Source organism: Phaethon aethereus (genome assembly GCF_964289735.1).
Source record: "Phaethon aethereus genome assembly, chromosome: 3".
In the NCBI taxonomy this organism is placed as follows: Eukaryota; Metazoa; Chordata; class Aves; order Phaethontiformes; family Phaethontidae; genus Phaethon; species Phaethon aethereus.
In genome coordinates this window covers 33,847,373-33,867,844 of record NC_138576.1, presented here as the reverse complement: position 1 = coordinate 33,867,844, position 20,472 = coordinate 33,847,373, and the positions used below count along the sequence as shown (strand labels likewise).

The following is a 20,472-nucleotide window of genomic DNA, read 5'->3' as shown; positions in this document are numbered from 1 at the left end:
AGGTGGTGGAGCCCTGCTATGTGAACATGTCCTGTCAACCACATAACCAACCTCCAAGCAATTTTGTGTAACTTTCCAGACTGTTATCGTTGTTCTGAATCGCTGTTTCAGAAGAGAGCTCTGTTCCCTAACAAAGCTTATTCTGCAGCAAGGGACACACAGACTAGGTCCCCGTGCAAGTCTTCAAGTTTTGAAAGAAAACCAGAAAACACTGCTCCACTGGAGAAATCAGTTCAACATGTAGAGTGGGGAGGTCCTTTTAATTATTTTTCCTTTTTTAAAGAAAATCCACTGACAGATTTTTACCACAGAGATTTAAACTACAGCCAACAGTTCCAGTATTTCAGCAATTGACAATTAAATCAAAAGATGGGTAGATGCCCCATCCCTGGAAACATTCCAGGTCAGGTTGGACAGAATTCTGAGCAACCTGATCTAGTTGAAGATGTCCCTGCTCACTGCAGGGGGACTGGACTAGATGACGTTTAAAGGTCCCTTCCAACCCAAATTATTCTATGATTCTATGATTCTGTGACACCACTTTGGTCTTGGCTGGGTTACTCTGAGCTAGCTGTACTTAATTCTGCTGCTATTTTTCTGTAGATACTGTGCCTGCACTGGTAGAAAAAAAGGTACAACTAAAAGGTACTGGCACCCTGATTTCACGAGTAAAGACATTTCTCCGTAGTTTCACACTGATACTGAAGAGAAAGACTCGACGATATGGACCCAAGTCAGAATATGAGAACCCTTCAACAGGAGAAGATACTCATCATCATCTTCTAAATACTGTGGCCTGATATGTTCAGACAAGGCCAGTCTAGTGATGTTTAAACAGTCTTGCTGAGCTCTGATCTGATTCTTTACTACCTATCATCCAAGATGTTGGCTGAACCATCTCCTTAATTTATTTTGCCCAAGGCTAACAATCTGAAGACATGACAGCATCTGGAGAGGTCAAATGTCAGCTTCTTGGTGGTTGAATGATCTCCTGAATGTGTTAAGGAACTTTGTGTTTCTCTGAAGTAGTAATTTGTTTCATTAGTAGCAGACATAGCTGTTCTTTACTTTGTCTGCTGGAAGGGATGTGATTTTGTTTCAAAAATTATATTTTCAATATTCAGCATTTTTCAAGGTTTCCTGATCTTTATCAAGTAGACAGTTCATCCGCAGATCATGGGGAGTTCAGTCCAATTGGGCACAATTTTGTTTCCTAACTAGCTCAGCTTCTATGGCTTTTATCAGAAAATTCTTCTCATCGATTTCCTGACACATGGTACTCATCCTGATTCAGTTATACTGCCTGAAGTTCAAAGGAGGTCTGCTGGACACAGTTCTAACACACTGGTCATGAAGGAGCAGTACCTGCTCCGCTGTCTTGCAGTGTTGTACTGCTGTAACTATCATTATGCAGTTATGTGACGTTCCTTACATTTGGAAAAGAAGTACACAAATGCAGTGAAATTTTAACTGCTGTGAAAGCACCTATCGAATTTTAAAAACAACATCCATTTAAAATGACATTTGATACTATCATACTTTTTGGGCTAAACCATCAGTACTCAAATTTTACTATTATCTTTTGGGTATTTTCACTGACATCCAGTCATCAAGATGCAATACCTGCAAGTTTCAACTTTGACACCTTCAAGGCTAGGAACTGTAGCGACAAATTGCAAGCCAATGACGAATATAGTTTCTCTCTTATAAAGGCAAGATACATCGCGTGTCAGGGATTTTGGGGAAAAAAATATTCCCAGTCAGGATTCGGATCTACATTCTGCTGGGGGCTAGCCCTATGCTAGCCTATGCAACTGCTCAAGATTCTTCCACTAGTCCTTCCCCTCCCTGTAATTTAGAAAGAAAGATCATGTGAAAAGGACATAACAAAATGCTTAAAGGAAAAAATGCCAAAAAGTTAAATAGATCTGCTTTTGAATGTCAAACTGCGTAGTTGAAAGGTATAAGTGGCTCCCATGTTCATCACTGCCTTGCTCGCTGGAAGCAATGGGATCATACTGTAACTACCCATCATGCCATTTCCAATGAAAACATAAACTTCTAGTTGTTACTAGCTGGCATGATGTAGCACACCATCCCTTCTCCCTAATCAGTTTCAAATTTAATGTTGAGAACAATCTAATAGCTCTTAAGGTATTTTCTACCTTTATTTCTTATAGGCCTGTACCAAGCAAAGGCTTTATCTCTTGCAGTAAACTTTCTCTATCCTTAAATATATACAGGGACAGCTCAGCAAAGATGACTCCACAAACAGTTAATACTATGTTCAGTCATTCATTATATTATCACTTAGAATTATTTACCAGAAATTGCAAAATTTGCAAGCCTGGCAATTAAAAAGGCTTTTTCAGATGTACTGATTCTGCAGGAGGTAAGCTACTGATGAAGAATGTTAATGGAGCCTTCCACCCTTGTGACTAGGATCATGTGTTGAACTACGAGGGCAATTCTCTATCATGACCAAAACATACATACATACCACTGTGCCAGGATCTCCTTTTGGACCCTGAAAAGAAATGAAGCAGTGGAAATGCATTTAAAAAAGAACAGTCACATGGTAAAATGATTTTTTTTTTGATAACTGCATTATAAGTATACATTGCTATTGCATTTAGACTCAGTATTAAGTGCAGCCCTCTCAGCTGATTAATTCAGTATAAAATCTTAGTCATTAATTAATAATCATTTTTGTTTTGTTGATCCTGAATGCAGAGAAAGACAGCTCTGCGGTCTGGTGCGAGCCTGTGACTACAAACAGCACATAACGTAAGGACAAAGTCCTCACTGATGGCTACAAGATTTTTATGTGGTTACCAAAATGACAATCATCTTAACAGAGCAGAACTTGCCTACGGACGCTAACGAGAAGGAGGACCCAAATAAGTGCACAGCTTCTTTGGCTCCACAGAACCAAAGCAACAATGACCGGCTGCAAGGTGGTGCATCTGCACCGCGCTGTGTGGAGAGGCACCAGCCTTCTGTTGGTGCCACTAGATCATCCTTGGGTTTACACATCCTTCTGCACTGTAGCTACACACAGGGAGTCGGTGACAGAACTGAGATCAGAATTCGTGAGCTTCTCATTTCCAGCACCAAATTTAATCTGTTACAAAACTATGCCATCACTAACTATAAATATTATATCACACATTTTGAGATATTAGGATGCTTTCACTAAAGAGTCCAATACAAAATTCTGTACCATTTTTGCAGCCTTTATTTGCTACGGTGAAATACTTAAATCAAAATAAATGAGCCTCCAAAATGGGCTAAAATGCTTGATAAACACATAAAATCACATACTTTATCATTTACTACATACCAATCATATCCTTATTTTCACATATAAAATAAAATTCCATGCTCCTTACCAAAAATACATGCAACTAGCCAACCCCTCTGTTACTATGTTAATTAACTATTAGAAACTACGTTTCTCTTAATACTTACCGGAGGTCCTGGTGGACCTGGATAACTAGCGACACTCACACCTCCCTGTAACAGCAAGTTTAAAAGTTGAATTCGGCCAAAATTAGGTGTTGATAAAAGGAAAAAAAAAAACAAAACAAAACCAAACCACAACAATTTTAAAGAGAAATACCTGGAGTTTATATAAGCTGCTCATTCCATTTCTTTCATTGTAAGGCATACCCTTTAAAACATACAAACCAGGTAAGTGTCACAACTATCAATTATAAAGGCAGAACTCTTGCCCTGTTCAAGTCCCATAGCTCAGCAGAACTGTGGTATCGTTTTTGCTCTGGATCAATTTTTCAAAGATTCCAGACATTTCAGTAAGAACATAACATACGTAACAATGCAGCTTGGGGCTTTTTTTTTTAATTACAAAACCATAAACTGTAAATATCAGTGTACGTTACATTTTGATATTTGTTATTATAATTCTCCAGAATTATTTTTGTGATATATTGTTTATGTATATATGTTTGTAACTCTCCTGGTTAATTTGGAGACCAGTGAGCTCCATGGACTTTTCCTAGGTTCCCTGAGTTCCCTGATCTCAGGTACCCAAGCTGTCAAAATTAATAACATTGGACACCAAGGTTAACTCATTTGATCAAGTTTGTAGGATGTCTTCGTGACCTGAACTTGCTCAGAGATGAATCTCAAGGAAAAAAAAAGAATACAGAAACCTTTTGCAAAAAGACATTGTTGTCATCCTGCACTATTAATATCTATTAGACTGACAGTCAATTCTTTATATTACATTACATTTTACTCACAGGTATATTGTTCCTAATATAACATTCAAAATATAAAACAAAATGTCTCACCGGAGGCCCAGGTGGTCCAGGTTTCCCAGGAGAACCTTCACTACCCTAGTACAGAAAGAGATTCATATAACTCATTTACTGTAACTGATGTCCATCTCTATTCCATACCCAAGTTATGATGACCATAATAGACAATAAACAAGAGATACGGTCAATATGAGGAGGTGATATCAAGAACAAATTCTCCTGCCCAGATCCTGCTTAAGCTTTAGGCAAATTATTAATCATTACTTTATACTAGTTTTTTATTTTGTTAGTTACTCGATGATTTATGTGTAGTAAATATGTGGCAAAATAGTAGCAGCAACCTGGGTTGTGAAAAACTTCATATACACCAGGAGGGAGAGGAAGAAAAAAGTTGTTAAAATCAATTCCTAAGTAACTGGCAACAGCCATTTTATAGTTTGTATATTATTTTGCAAAACATAATCCTCAGTCTGGTCATTCACAGGCAAATAAAGAAGAGCTACAGTTTCCCAAGTTAAGTTTATTCAGAAATACATTGAGTAAAAAAAGCTTTTGCCCCAGTAGAATGGTGGGGTCTCTGAACTATTACAGAATTGTCAAAGGTTACAACGTCAAACTTCCCAGGTAAAATACTTTCAAAATATCATCACTATAATTCAGTTAAAAACACTGTATAATTTGGAACAGTGTCAGAATTTTTCACTGACTTCACCGGATCTTATTAAAGATATGTCAGCGAGACACTTAGGCTGCATGTTTAAAATTTTGAAGGTGGCAAAAGTCAAGCTAAGTGCTTAACAGCAATAATTGGCCCACAAGAAATATATAAACATTCAGTTACAATTATACTAGGATAATTTCCAAATGGTCCTTCTAATTGATAGAAACTGCCAGCCTCCGAAGAGTGATTTGGGATACTTCACAGGGAGAAAAAATACTATAGTTTAGAAAGCATTTTATATGATAATTTCTCAAACGTATTCCCCAAATGAAGGAAGGAGGAGGAAATTACTCTGGCTATATTTCAGTTTACTTCATCACTCTTCAGCCATCTGACTTGAGCCCTTTTTGATCAATGAGACACTAGTTACAGAGCAGTGGCTTCTCATTCCCACCTGTGTGAGAATTGTAAACAAGGAACCAAGACAGACTTGCTTTTTTGCATTTGGTTACATAAAAAGGAAATAAGTCTGGTAAATTTTTGCTGTTATGGTCTGCAAGGTCTCAACCAATTTTTATACTGAAATAATTTCAGAGCTTTACAAAATAAAGGGTTTCCTTTCTTATTCCTACCAGGGTCAAGGTTTTGTAGAGCATTAGGATCACATACATTGATGTGGCAGTGCTATGCCTGGAAAACTCCAGGCTAAAGCTTAAAAAGAACTTCAAAAAAGTATTTTGTATTTATATACAAAATGGAGAACTTGTTCCAGAAAGTATATTGCAGCAAACTAAGTTTGTGTCTGCTGTATTTCACTGTTCTGAGGTGCCCAAGAAATGAATTTGACCTCTTAGTTATAATGGATAATATCAAGTGCCTGATAAAAGAGCACATAAAATATTGATAAAAAGCAGTACTGTAACAGTGTAAATGAAGTATAAAGGAAGCTTATATATTTTTGCAGAACAACTTATGCTTAATAACTTTCAGTACTTGTGATGCACTTTTAAAGTATGCTATTACTTTTGACTAAAATAATGGTAAAAGAATGAGAAGTGGAGCAAGTAGTAACTAGTCACATACTATTTCATAAACGTATTTTCACTTTCCTAAATTTTATGTAGTATGTCATACTTGGAGAACATTCTCTGCAACTTACATATACTACAAGGACTACACTTCAAAATATAAGCCCATATGTATGGCATTTTGGGGGGAAAGTACTTGTATTAAGACACAAATAAAAATTAATTTCAAAATGTACGTCGTGTTCTTGTTTGCACTCTATGTTAAAAAAAAAACCCAAATCAGAGGAGTGTAGTGGCACTGCAGAACCTTCGCAGACCTTTACCGGTGAAGACTAAAAAGAAAGAATACCTTTTCGCCTTTTGACCCTGCTGGACCGGGATGTCCAGGTCTTCCCGTGACTCCCTGCACAACACAGTATCGGCTTATATTAGTTAAGAAACAATGAAACACAGTATTTTTGCATTGCGGCTTAGTTTTTAAAAACCATATGTTTTGAAGGTCATTTAAACCTAATTATGCTTCTCCCCCAGTTTTAAATATTTCTCTTCTGTTTGATACAACAGCTGTGTACTTCTGATAAGCCCTTTGAAAGGGAAAAATTGTGTTTGCGGTTGCATTTTCACCTTGGTAGATTAAATGCACTGACCGTGGCTAGCACCTCTTGATACTGTTAAGAATCATGCTTTACTGCTAAAATGCCAAATTACATATTCCACATTAAAATTCCTAAATGTGTTACAATTTTTTAAAGAGGGAAGAACTAGTACTGTCAGCAACCTAGGAATGAATAATGATCATACTAACTAATGTGATCCCATCTAGTATGTAGAAAATAAAATATAAAAAAATTACCAAGAGGAGTTTTCCCAGAAATACCAACATTTTTCATGGTATTTGTCAGTGACTTTAAATATTGGCAGCTTATTCCCATATTTTTTTATTGCAAAACCAAGTGATTACTTGGTTTCAGCATTAAATGTTTTCAGAACGCCTAGCTGGAATTATTTTTAGATTTTTATTACTAACATTATTACTATAACTTGGGTACAAATACATAATTAACTGTAAGTTTGCACATCATAAGTCATGTAACCTCACAGAGTCTCTAGTAATGCCAAATCTCCAAACCCATTTAAGTTACATAAACTTTGAACCCAGACAATGATGGTATTTTCAGTAACATCAACTCACAACATAATTTCTTTTATTAGAGCCAGTACGGGTAAGATTTTATTATTACTCTCCCAAAAGCCAAAAGAAAGGAGAACAAACTAATAATATGAAGTTTTACTAGATAGTTATAGCAACCTCTGCAGAGATAGGTTAGATCATAGGTGATACCACACACTTACAGATGGTCCACTGGGTCCTGGTATGCCTGGCAGTCCAGGAGCACCTTGAAGGCCCTGAAAGTTAAAAAAGCATACGTCCATTTCCTCTCCCACTTATACCTCAAAACCTACTTATATTCAGCATGTTCAGCAGTATTATAACTATATTAAAGCGTATTTTCACCGAAAAGGTTGGCATTCTTTTTAGGAATGACCTGCTGGAGCGGGTCCAGAGGAGGTCACAAAAATGACCAGAGGGATGGAACACCTCTCCTCTGAGGACAGGCTGAGAGAGTTGGGGTTGTTCAGCCTGGAGAAGAGAAGGCTCCGGGGAGACCTTCTTGCAGCCTTCCAGTACTTCAAGGGGGCTTCTAAGAAAGATGGAGACAGAGGTTTTAGCAGGGCCTGTAGCAATAGGACAAGGGTAATGGTTTTAAACTAAAAGAGGGCAGATTTGGACTAATCATAAAGAAGAAATTTTTCACACTGTGGGTGGTGAAACACTGGCACAGGTTGCCCAGAGAGGTGGTCGATGCTCTATCACTGGAAACTTTCCAGGTCAGGTTGAATGGGGCTCTGAGCAACCTGATCTAGTTGAAGATGTCCCTGCTCACTGCAGGGGGGTTGGACTAGGTGACCTTTAAAGGTCCCTTCTGACCCAAACTGTTCTGTGATTCTATGATAAGGTTAGAGGCAACTTCTTGCTTGTCTTACAAACAACACTTGCCCTTCAGCCTTTCACATCATTAGCTTATGTCCTCTATATCTTCTTGTCTTTAGTTGTGCAGACAAGAGCAGGACATCTGTCTTTTCCTGAGAGATTAATTTTCTATTGTCTATCACTGAAAGTTTATTTTTGCTGGCAAGAAGACATCTGTTCCGACTTCTCAGCATTACCTGACGCTATCTAAATGCAATGATGCTTTCTACCTGATTTACAGATTTTGTTTTTTTGATAATGGAGCATGACATTTTTCATAGTATTTAATGACCGACTTTCCTGCTGTTATTCCATCTGATTGCCTGGAAATTGATGGCTTCTGGTATCCGCATACTAAGCACACAGGTGTGCAACTTACTACAGTGGATACAGGTAGGATGTGAGATGTCACTGAAGTCCTTCCTCTGCCACACCAGGCTTAGGTGCAATTTCAGACATGTAGAAGTCATGTACTATTGAGAGCTGATCGCTCTTGCTTCCCCCTATAACCCACCAAGGGAAATAGGTGCCTCCCAGCAGTGATTCATTTTATCCACACAGGGTGCCTATCCTCCGACAAGAGGAATCACCTCAGAAAAGGCGCATTTCTCGTGTTAAATGCGGTGTTTAAGACGGCACGGCTAAGGGGACAGCCTAGAAAACCACAGAGGTCAGGAGGCCTGAAGTAGGGGCTCTGAGGGAAAGACTGATGGAAAAAACGGCAGAGAGAAATAAATCCGCAAAGATGTGCAGATAGAGAGAGACACTGATTTCCCTTTCTTGCTCCTGCACACAGAGGACATTGATCCACCTCTGCTGCTTTTCAGAGTGGCAATCCAACTGCTAACGTGTTCTCTGCTCATTTTGAATTACTTTACTCTGATGGCACAGTCACCCAGAAAATGAATATGAAGCCAAAGGAGCATTTTCTGTAATTCTTATTACTGATGTTAGAAAAAAAACTCCCCTGAAAAAAGGATTGTTTTAAAAAGGAAGAGAACTAAGCTTCAACAAAGATTAAAGGGACATTTGAAAACACATGGGAATTAATAAGCATATTTCAAAGAGCTTCAGGTGGGCTTCTCAATCTCTCTTCCCACTCCCATGTTACACCAATTCATAAAACTGAAAATAAACACACATTTTTAAAATCTGTAAATTTGTAAAAGAAGTTACTGTTAAACTTTGTAAACTCTTTTATACGTGTTTCTGAAAATAAATTCACTTCCACATAATGTCATAACCAAAAGCTGCTGCTAAACACTGAAAATATCAGAGCTAAGGCAGCTAACCAGCTATCACACAGTGAAGCAGCATGCGAATAGCTAACTTACTAACACAGCACAGCACCCTACTGAATCAATAAAAAAATTCAGAATTAATTCATTCTGGAGTCCTTTAAAAACAACTAACTGCCAGTTATAATATTGCCTTTCCCCTATTGCCTTCTTAATTGCCTCTAATATCTCACTCGATTCTCAGCAGTTAAATAGTATCTGAATTGTTGAAGTTTTGCTAATGCCTCAGCCTGTGAGGGTTGAATTGTAGAGGTACCCTATAGGGCATGCAAAGGATGTGTTGCTTTCCCATTTATTTTTTAAGTAAAACTCTGTTTGGGCTTTACTTATGGCTGTCCCATCGTTTTAAGGTATATGTTCTAATCCAAGCTCAGGAGGCACTTGCTTTTAAGAAGCAAAGACATAATGAGCTCTATAGATCATGTAAAAACATGAGGAAAAATAAGCGTGATACTTTAGTCTGACAATCTGCTAAATTCTGGGGCAAAGCAGTAGCTCTGTACTCTTAAAAATTAGTGTTTAAATGTATGTGAGGCTTTAAAATATACAAATGAGCAAAAATCCTCAGACAAAAATTAAATTGATGTTATTTAATTGAATAATACCTTTTAATCTTGTTGAAAATTCAGAATCAAGGGCTACATATAGCAATACGTTACTGTATCAGCAGTTTTAAAGAATTGAATAACATTCTGTGCATTTCATTCTCAGTCTAGATCTTTATTCAGGTTCAGATAAGAATGCAACCGCTATAGAAATGAAGTAATTTTACCTCATCGCCCTTCTCGCCAGCAAGTCCAGGAAACCCACGTTCACCTTTGCTGCCCTATGAAAATGTAACATTCAAACAAATACTTTCTATTAGAGAACAGTGAATTTCATGCTCTGTAGGGCATTTTATGACCCACATTTAATATAGGCTAGCATGAAGCCCTTACAGCAATAGTGCCTAAAACAGAAAAAAAGCCTCAATACTACCTGAAAACTTTAAAATATGCCTCCCACTGAGGGGAGAGGAAATGTGTGGTTTTTATCTAGTGGGCAAACCAGCCGAAAGACCTGATGGAGACATCTTATTAATAACAAAGAGCTTAAACGCTTGCTGAAATGGGGAAAGTACACTTTCATGGAATTAGGCTCAGCTATAGGAGATATCTATATGCCAAACCATGTGGCATTTGAGCCGATTACAGTGAAGCAGAATTTTGGTTGTCGCCAGTGCAAGCTGACGTCCCGGTGAAACGGTTGTGTTACTGCCATGGGAACACGGCGCAAAGGCACGGGGCAGCCCAGCGGTTGCACACGGAGGGAGATACGGGAAGTTTCCTTCCTCACCGCAGGATTCTTGCGTGACTGACTCACCTAAAATAAGCCTATAGATGGCAATACAGTACTGGGCAGTCAAATCTGAGCTAGATTTAGCGGGTGCAGAGAAGAGCTGTCCTGGCTTGGGGCTCGGGCTCTTTTGCATACTTTCCTGAGAGGAAAGACAAACTGATGCAGGAAGAGGGCTGAACCCTAAAAATCGCTTGGACCTTTAGGCTAGCCTAGCCCAGATGCTACAGGGATAGGGATCAGACAAAAAAGTCAAGACTGTCAGAGGTAAGAGTCTGGCCTTCTACTTTCAACAAGAAACAAAGCAACGTAAAGTACTCTCTTCAAAACTTACCTTTGGCCCTTCTCTGCCAGGGATGCCTGGAGGACCTCTTGTGCCAGGATCACCCTGAGGAACAGAGAGAAAGAGAAGTGACCAATAACCATTTTTGTGACACGGGCAGGTGGTGTGCTCTACGCAGACCGCTTCCTTCCTGCCTTTGTGACCATCCCTTCATTTCACCCCCAAGCCTTCACTTCAGTCCTTTCTCTCTTCTACACAATATACTTTTTCAGGTGTCGTTCCTTGTTTCCCTTCCCATCTCTCACACACTCTACTCAAAGAGTGTGTGAAAATTTCTTAGCTTCATTTTGAGAGGACTCATAAATGCCTTCATTTTGGATAGTCCCAGACAAACCTGTGTTTAGGTTTGAGCAAATCATCTTCCTTTCAAGGATTAGGTAGAGATGAAGGCTACTTGTTGCTCTCATCAGCTTCAAATCTATCATTATTTTAAAGTGATTCTTGCTTTGTTGAGGGAAGCGTTTTCCAGCTACATTACAATATTAAAGAAGTGCTAACCACAAAACACAGAGAAATGAAGAATGAAGCATAAAGAATCAGTAAGAGAGAGAATTGACAAAGAGGTAGAAGGGCACATATAGGAGAAAGACAACACCATTATGGACAAAGAATCAGGGAAAAGCCCAAAGATAGACCTAAAAGAAATCAAATTTGGGAATGAGAAAGTCATGAAACCCTCGGTACATGTATTAATAAAGGACAGTAGAATAGGATAATCTCTCTCTTCAGAAATGATGTGTACTTTTCACACTGAAATACTCCTGAGCATACTTTTAATTTTGGAATATGGCAGATAACTTCACATTTTATTATTTTTCAAAATAATACCTTAGAAATTCTAGGCTATTTTCCCAATTCAGTATATTACCAATATTAATGCTACAAAGTAAAGTGGAGAATGGGGTATACATGTAGCAATTCATATTGTGGGCTAGATGTGCTGAACAGACACTGGCTGGCTACTACCTCGCATACTGTTAAAATGCTATTTTGCAAAATTCCTATAAAATACATTTCTTGAGAATTTCTTAAAAACAAAACAAAAATCAACAAAAATATCAAAATTATTTTAGGCTAGCCAAGTGGGTTTTCAAGTGCATATTTTGGTTTAAAAAGCATGCTTATATTAAACAAAGATATTTAACCTCTGAAAATATTTACCTTCAGTATAGCACCCATGTCTCCCACAAGTGGCAGTGCAATCTGAAATTAAAAAAGGCAGCTGCAGTTAATGTTTTACACAACACTACTGATTCTGATGGCTTCTCATTGCTTCTAAAGTTTATATTGTTACACACATAGCTGATTACATATATATTGGTTGAAGCTACTTTTTAATGAAAACTCAAAAGAAAAATCAGGATTTCAAATATAGTTAAATATCGCTGTCTATCGAACCTAACAATGTAATTCTTTGTTACAATTTCATTGAAATTGCTTAAACCATGACAACAGCATAATTCCAGAACACAGTAACTTTCACTTTTAAATAAAAATAATATATTGTCATTTTTGTAGCATACCAGCAACAACTTACCACTCCTGGAAAGTCTCACAGACTATTCTCACCTGATTATCTTCATTTGTTTTTCTTCCGCTTTCTCCTAGGCTTTGACTCTACTGTGAACTGTAGCATAAATTGTGGTGATGCCAAAGCTAACTTCAATAAACTAGCTCAGGTACTGGAAATAATCCAGCTACAGCAACATGAGCAAAATATGTAGTATTTTGTCCTGCCTTTAAAGATTAACAATTAGTGCAAAACACTGGGGTGCCACTGTTAAATTGCTAACCCATTTAACGCTCAATCAATAGGCTTACACTGTACTGCAATATATCTCAGATTTTCAAGTGCTGCCATTAAACTTATATTTAAAGACTCCCTGTAAAAACTTATTGCACTGGTTATCATCACCTTCACTCACAAGTGGACTCTTCAACTACCGATGCTCATTTCTTCTTGCAATTACTAAAGCAAAAATAGCCCTGGCCATACTATAAAATTAGACACATTCAAAATTTGTTACTCTTTTTGTTCAGTCTTTTTCAAACATTTCCATATTGAATAATAAAAACAAAATGTAAGCAGTTTTGCAGCATATTAGAAAAAGAGTCGGTTGGTAGCAATAAGTCTCAAATACCAGCTCAAGAGAAGCGCTGCTGAACGTACTTAACCAGAAGTGCAATCAGGAGTACAGTATTTACAGGGCAGCATCAGCACCTTTGAAAGCACTCTGAAAAGTTTTCTAGGGTGAGACATAGCCACCTAACATAACTTAAGGACATAACTGTGTAAGGTATAAAGTCCATCCTCTGCACAATAGTAAACTGTACATAGCCAGTGTCACCTGCTCTTAAAAACCTGTAACAAGGCTTAAAAACAACCACCACATCCCTACATGGCCTGACTTTTCATCCTTCTCATTGTGACATTTTAAAGATAGACATGCGGTTGCCATGCCACCTGTTGGTCTTTATTCTGGACTACACAAACGCAATTTCCCCAGTCTCTCCTTTTTTCTAATGTTCTTATTTTAGCTGCAATATCATTTTGTGGTACAGGCCCCCAAACCCTCAGTGCAAAAGGGTCCTAACATCCAGCTGCAATGGCTGGCCAGGTATGAGCGCGAGCCGACCGCATTTGTGCCGTACAGTTCGTCCGCTTCGTACGTACAGCAAGTCTAGCCTAATCGCACACATACTGTAGAGTCACAGCTGTGTACGCTGAACGCTGAATAAGTGTATGGTATATGCTGGGCTTTTGAAAATGTTAAAATGGCCTTAATTCTCTGGACTCACTTGTACTTGCTACATCTTCCTTTCAAAAATTTCTCTCCAAGGAGAAGAGTATTTCAAGAGAGCAAAAGGCAAGAATTCTCCTGTTAGCAAGTTTTTCTGTTTAGGCCTGTCTGTTTAACAGAGACATTAGATTTTTTTAAATTACATTTAGTTTGCAGTGCACTGTGCCTTCCAGACCTATTCTTATGCATTTTGTTTTTTGTTATTAAGCATTATGCTCAGCTGTCTTGAGTTTAATCTTGTTGACTTCAGACTGTCTCTCAATTTTAAGTTTTGATTATATCTTCAAAAAGCTACCAATCTTTCCCAGTCCAATTGCAGAGTTTATATTTACTTATCCTAATCAAATTAAATCACTGACAAGAACCGGGCATGGGAAGAGACCGCTTTTTCCAAATGTGACAGTAATCTGCTGATAGACACTCATATCCATACTTTTTGATAATCATTAACTATATGGCAATTACTTCAAGACCACTTTTTGCTCGCTTATAAACACATCATGAGGACAGTCTCAATGAAGCCAAGGTATATAACATGACTCTTTCCCTGTCTTTCCCAAGAAAGTTAACCTTCCAAAGACAGAAATCTGACTTATTCCATGACTGATTCTTAACAAAATTATGCCATCTTGTTTCCACTTTATCATTCATATCACTGGTACTTCGAATTAAATTAAAAAAAAACAGCCTCCTATCTCTCTTGCAATCAAACTTTTTTCAACTGACCTATGATACTCTTGTTCCTCTTCTATTCACCTTTTTATGAAGATATGTTTTCTGTGAGCATATCTCCCTTCCTCAAAAGCTGCACCTTTCTCAAAGTACTCAAGGATAACTGCTAACCATTTAGAGACTGCTTTGCTTCATTCTTTGGGCGAATTATACCAGATTTTCATGCTGTATCTAAAACCTCTTTAACTCACTCTTTTTTCAATTAAATTAAAATTTATTTGATGTATTCTCTGAAAAGCAATTTTTTTCAGTGGACAGTGAAAAGCTGCTGAATTATTCAGCTTTCTCTGCACAACCTATAATTTGATCTCCATGATTATTAAATAATAGACTTTGCTGGTCTTTCAAATAATTATATTCACAGTGCCTTTTTCTTGTTTTTATATCTGTTCCTAACTGAAGCTCATTTTATACCTCAGTCTTTGTGACTCTCTGATTTGAGTTCTACCTTCATACTCCATGCCAGTGGCAAACCTGCTTTTACGTACTGATTTTAGGCCTTTTGAGATGCTGCGGATACTCTCACGTCTCAAAGGATCGGACCAGTTCACTAATGCAGGAACCAAGGAACCAACCAATTAGAATCACCATCCTGATCCCTGATAATCAGCAGTGCCTACGTGCAGGCTCTTCTCCAGAGAAAGACGACTATTCTCTCCAAGGTGAAATCTTTCTGTGATTATGGGGCTAGTTTGACCCCCCATAAGCTCCTTGTTGTCAATCCTCAGGCTTACTTGTGGACTGCCGTGCACCTGTACAACCAAATGTTTAATTGAAAGCATGATGTGTTTTACTGCCTAATGCATTCTTGCAGCAGGAATGGAGCATTTCTAATCTCTTCACAGGCTATCAGCAATCTGCAGACTGGTTTGGAAACCCTGCCTTAGATTTGCATTGCTGGACACTTGGAGATGGACCTCACTCGTAAGACATGCTGTAATTTTCTGCATCTGAGGAGTATATGTGATGGTCAGGTATGTGAAGAATTGCTAGTTTAAGAGGTGAACAGACTGAGACTGCTGAGATACAGCAGTTTAATTTATACTGCAACATAATAAAGTGAAAAAAAAAACCCACAAAGGATATAATCATTGAAAAATCAAATTAATTTATCAATTTTACTTCTACTTCTTCTGTACTTATCTCCTTTAAATTTAAAATATTTGCACCAAAGCAAAGGCACAAGCTTTCTATGCATACGTACAGGATCACCTGGAGGGCCTGGTAGTCCTGGCTTTCCATCTCTTCCTGGAGTGCCCTAGAACGAAAGGTAGAATTTGATGGCCTTAAATCATTGACAAGGGACACATTACTTTTTGCTGTATATATAGAGAACTGTTACTTACATTAATACCAGGGGTACCTGGAGTTCCTGGTAATCCTGGGGGTCCCCTAGGGCCCTAAGAGCAGGAACGGTCATTTAGGATTTGAAAATATTTTTTTTTACTGTAAAGTTCTTAAACTAAATTAATGTTTTTTACATTAAAGAGAAAATTTATATCCTACCTGCACACCTGCTGATCCAGTTGGACCTATAGGGCCCTGCAAGAAAACTCCAAATAATCAGTAGTTACACCTTTTTGGATAAGGGAGATGAACTTCATAAAAAAATACCAAATGTGGGATATTGGTGCAGTTTGCATCGCAAGGAAGACTTGCTCTACGTTTGGTTTTAAATTAAAATCTAATTTTGCCAAAATTAGAGAATTCAAGATTTTGCTGAGGCCTGTTTTTAAGATTAAGTAATAGCAAGGAATAATGATCTGTGGTGAAACTTGCTATTTATCTAGGAGATTCACAAGAAAAGCTGACATTCAAGTTGAATAAAAACAAATTAGATTAAATATAACTGGGTAGTTTTTAAAACTCAGATTTCAAAATATTTTAACTGAATAAATTATTTTTAAGGATTACTATTTTAAATTAAGATCTCAGTGTGAATCTCCAGTCACCTTTCTCAAACATTTTCTCTCTGTACCTGAGTCCTGTCAATAAACTGAAACATATCAGTTGACTATGTTGGTCTGTACTGAAGAGGGATTGCCCTACTCACCACAGTAGAACTCATGTACCACCTACCATCTACACCATCAATATCACCAATTTTTTTACTGAATACTCTGAAGACACTGCAGATGGCTTTACTTAAAGGCAATGGAAAGGAAGACACCTGGGAAACAAGCTGAATAACTGAAACATTTACTGCTAAACACTTTATTTAGTATGAATGCTCTAAATACACTGCATGAACTTGCTTCATGATTGAATTTAAACTGCACAGAAATGCGTGAAGCAAGCTGTGCAAAATCAGGACTTCACTATGTCCTGGCATAGCCTGGCACTGTAAGCTTCTCATTTATAAGCAGGAGACCTAAGCTTGTAATTAGCAGTCATCACAAATGCGAAAGTCAGAAGCTGATGCAAAACCTTCCACATCTCTTCCAAGTGTGTTTGCCTTTTCCAGTACCAGCATGGATTTCAAAATGCTATCATCTACAACATCAAGCACACCCCTTCTCTTGTACCAGTACTCAGGCTGGATTTTGCTGACAATTGCAAACAATCGCTGCTTAGAAACAGACACAGTTAGTCTGAAGACATCGTAACACCATCACTAGGAAGCTCATCTGCAAAGTAGCCATTGACTCTTTCAGATCTCCAAGGCTTCCATTTCTCACTTAGCACTAGTTCTTTCTGGATCTGGATAAAGGGGAAAGATGCTAAGTTGGGAGTCAAGTCAGAAGGGAGTACATGGCATGGTTTTTTACTATGCTTTACTTGTTGCAGTTTCTCAGCGATGCACAGTGAGAAGCTCGAATTGTGGTCATTGGTATACTTACTGGTGATCCCTGAATGCCTATTCCAGGGGGTCCCATCTCCCCAGGTGCTCCTTGTACACCAGGTAGTCCTCTTTCTCCCTGAGAAGGGTACAAGGCTTTCAGTCACAACTGGCCTGAAAATGTAAACTAGCATGTAATCCTTTTTTTTTTGAAACAGAAATAATATATTTTTTATACCTTTGGTCCCCGTGGACCTGGGTTTCCAGGAATACCAATGGGACCCTAAAAAAAAATCCCAAGTAAAAAAATAATTATGTTTTGAAATCAAAGAGACTAGAAGAATTTTATTGCCAAAATTAGTCAGTGAAAGGCTGACTAAAATAAATTTGACTAAATAAACTATGACAGTTTTATGTATGTCTTCCTTGTTAATACCACTGTCAGTAGGAGTGTGTGTGAGCCTTGCACTATTTCTAGACTATATTTTAGTGCAATTACAATACCACTATAACATATATTTCAATTTTAACATCACATAAAAAACCCCACAAACTTGTTCTGATTTCTTTCATTGCAGGATGAGAATTCTTTAACAGTGGTTCCTATAAGAAATAAAGTCATAAAAGCCTTTTCAGATTATGGACTTACTGGTGTTCCAGGCAGACTTGGTCCAGGAGGCCCCACATCACCTTTTGGACCTGGATGTCCAGGCGGTCCCATAATCCCACCAGGGTCCCCCTACAAGATAAATTTGAATCACTAATTGAAACATGAGAATTTTCTCTGATGAAAAACTCTAAATATTATCAAGGTTACCCTAGAAAGTGCCAGTACTTTGAGAAGAAACAGAGAAGAAAAAACTCCCTCATATTTTCCTTCGAAAAATTACAGAAGAAAAGGACCACACAACCACTAACAGTAACTAGCATTCTCTCAGTTTTCCATGCTTGCAATGCATCTGACCTACGTTTCTTTGTCCCCAGGCCCCTAATATGCAGGTTGTCATTAAAACCTGCCAATCAATTCATAGTTACAGCTTCAGACTGCCTTTGCCCATCCATCCATCTATCTATCTATCTATCTATCCCTAGTGGAATATCCCTGGTCTTCACCGTACTACACCGTATTTCTTACTTCACTGCATGCAGCATCGCTTGCTCCACATCTCTACAACTCCTGCTTACACGGGTGAATTTGTGCTGTCTATTATGCTGTCCTCTTGTCTTTTAGATGCTCCTGCATTATTCTCTGTGATTCTTTCTGAATCCACTACTTCCCATTTTGTGAGACGAGTACCCTTTTGTCCTTGTTCCACAGTTATTTTCTTCTGCCTTTTCATCATTTCACTTCAAAGTTCAGTTAATGGATTTTATTAGTTTCCCTTGTACCCGACAATGTATAAATAACATAGCACATCACATCGCTCTATCCATTTTTCTCCCCTCCTCTACATTCAACATATGCATACATACAATTTTTAACTCTTGCTGATGTGGCTGGATTCTGCGGGATTTCTACACAGAAAAATACAATCCCATCAAGAGATCCCGGCCTCGTCTTGCAGCTGAGACAGTAGAGCTGCCCCAGTGCTCTGCCAAGGTGAATATGACTGACTAAGAGGTGGGATTTTAGACATTAGTCTGGTTAGGACACTACACTGAAAAGGCTGTTCTGTGGTCAGGACCTGAACGGATATTTCCACGCTGCACAGATCTAATATAAGAGCCCAATGCAACCTCCTTGAAATATTACTTAAGTTATGAATCTAAAGAGCAACTGGGTTGCCAAATTGTCCCGCAGCATCTCTGAGGAGCAGACAGGGGGTTGCTGCTTGTATATCTTAAAATCAATTCATAAAGCAGCCACACAGATGCAGTACAGAAGGATGGAAGGTTACTTCAGAGATGACAGTCTAATATGCTCTAGCATGTCAAGCTTAATTAAAAACACTTAAAACATACCTTGTCTCCTTTAACTCCTGGGTTTCCTGGTACCCCGTGCTCTCCTGGCAAGCCCTGGAATTAATAAAAATATAACTGTACTTTTTTATAGCTATTCCCTTGAAGATTATCTAAAATTACAGAAGAAAATGAGTTTACACTGGATTATTTACTGTGCATGAATATTGACCCAAAATGTTAAACGGTGCAAGTTAATGAATGCTTCTTTAATCAAATATATGAATCCTTTTTCTTTAAGTTGAAATGTAATAATCAAGATTATTTTCTGGGTAGAGTGGCAGAGACTGGCAGGTTTGTTTCTTCGGTTTCAAAATAATTCCAAGGCTTGAAAATAAATCATTTTTTCAAAAGCAGCGATAGCAGGTACAAACTTGAGTTTTAAATAAATGTCTCACCTTTTTTGCCTATGAAGGGCTGCATGATTTCCTATACTAGTTAATTATTCAAATTTGTATCTTAAAGGCCTCAGTGAATTCCTACTCCTGCACACTTAATCCACCAAATTCCTTTGAAACATTTTAGAAATTTAATACAGTCAAATAATTCAACAAAATAAGTATATTCCATCCTTTCTTTTGTCTAAATCTTCTCATCTTTCACATTTTAACTTCAGTATTTTCCCTTGCCCTTTTCATAAAGGATTTGTTATAAATGCAGAGAAATGAAATAGACTAAAATCTAAATAGAAACTGTTAAAATAATAGGGAAGGTTAAATTGTGCTCTCTTACTATGATGTAACAAATGCAGAAGACTTTTTCCATAATCTTTGAATGCTATTCAACCCATTACTGTATCAAGCATTTTATTAAGAATACCAGTAATTTCCACAGTAAATGATAAAATTGCCAAAACTGAATGATAAAATCTAAGTATGATACTTAGTCTGGAATGGAAAATGAACATTCTAAGAAAAAGAAAAATATATTGTTTTTATTTTTCTTTGCAGTGCAAAACTTAGTTTTGCGAACACTGGCATATGAAGGATGACAACATTTTCATGCCAGTAGTGAGGGTTTAACAGCTGTGTGTTTGTTTTCTCTGTTGTATTCTGTCCTTTAATAGAGACAGCTACTTGTTTCATCCAGTCACCCAAATTAAAAACATAAGGGAAAAAAAAAGATACATTAAAAAAAGGGACATAAGTGAAAGTAGAACAATTTTCAATCTTTCAGAATTTTCATCATGCTGCATAACTTGAATTATTACATTTATAAATT

At 37.7% G+C, this 20,472-nt stretch overlaps 1 protein-coding gene across 1 annotated transcript in view; it reads right to left on the bottom strand.

Moving 5' to 3' along the window:
- Positions 1-20,472, bottom strand: part of COL19A1 (collagen type XIX alpha 1 chain) — a gene marked incomplete at its 3' end in the record, with an annotated part of 197,051 nt that overhangs the window by 22,710 nt on the left and 153,869 nt on the right. Inside the window, exons 24-39 of the mRNA XM_081998313.1 lie at positions 19,255-19,308; positions 17,942-18,031; positions 17,531-17,575; positions 17,354-17,431; positions 16,020-16,055; positions 15,860-15,913; positions 15,718-15,771; positions 12,142-12,183; positions 10,972-11,025; positions 10,075-10,128; positions 7,326-7,379; positions 6,322-6,375; positions 4,317-4,361; positions 3,623-3,673; positions 3,472-3,516; positions 2,501-2,527 (exon numbers count right to left, since the gene is read on the bottom strand). Coding sequence (XP_081854439.1) covers positions 2,501-2,527; positions 3,472-3,516; positions 3,623-3,673; positions 4,317-4,361; positions 6,322-6,375; positions 7,326-7,379; positions 10,075-10,128; positions 10,972-11,025; positions 12,142-12,183; positions 15,718-15,771; positions 15,860-15,913; positions 16,020-16,055; positions 17,354-17,431; positions 17,531-17,575; positions 17,942-18,031; positions 19,255-19,308 — 837 coding nt within the window. The remainder of the gene's footprint in view (positions 1-2,500; positions 2,528-3,471; positions 3,517-3,622; positions 3,674-4,316; positions 4,362-6,321; positions 6,376-7,325; positions 7,380-10,074; positions 10,129-10,971; positions 11,026-12,141; positions 12,184-15,717; positions 15,772-15,859; positions 15,914-16,019; positions 16,056-17,353; positions 17,432-17,530; positions 17,576-17,941; positions 18,032-19,254; positions 19,309-20,472) is intronic.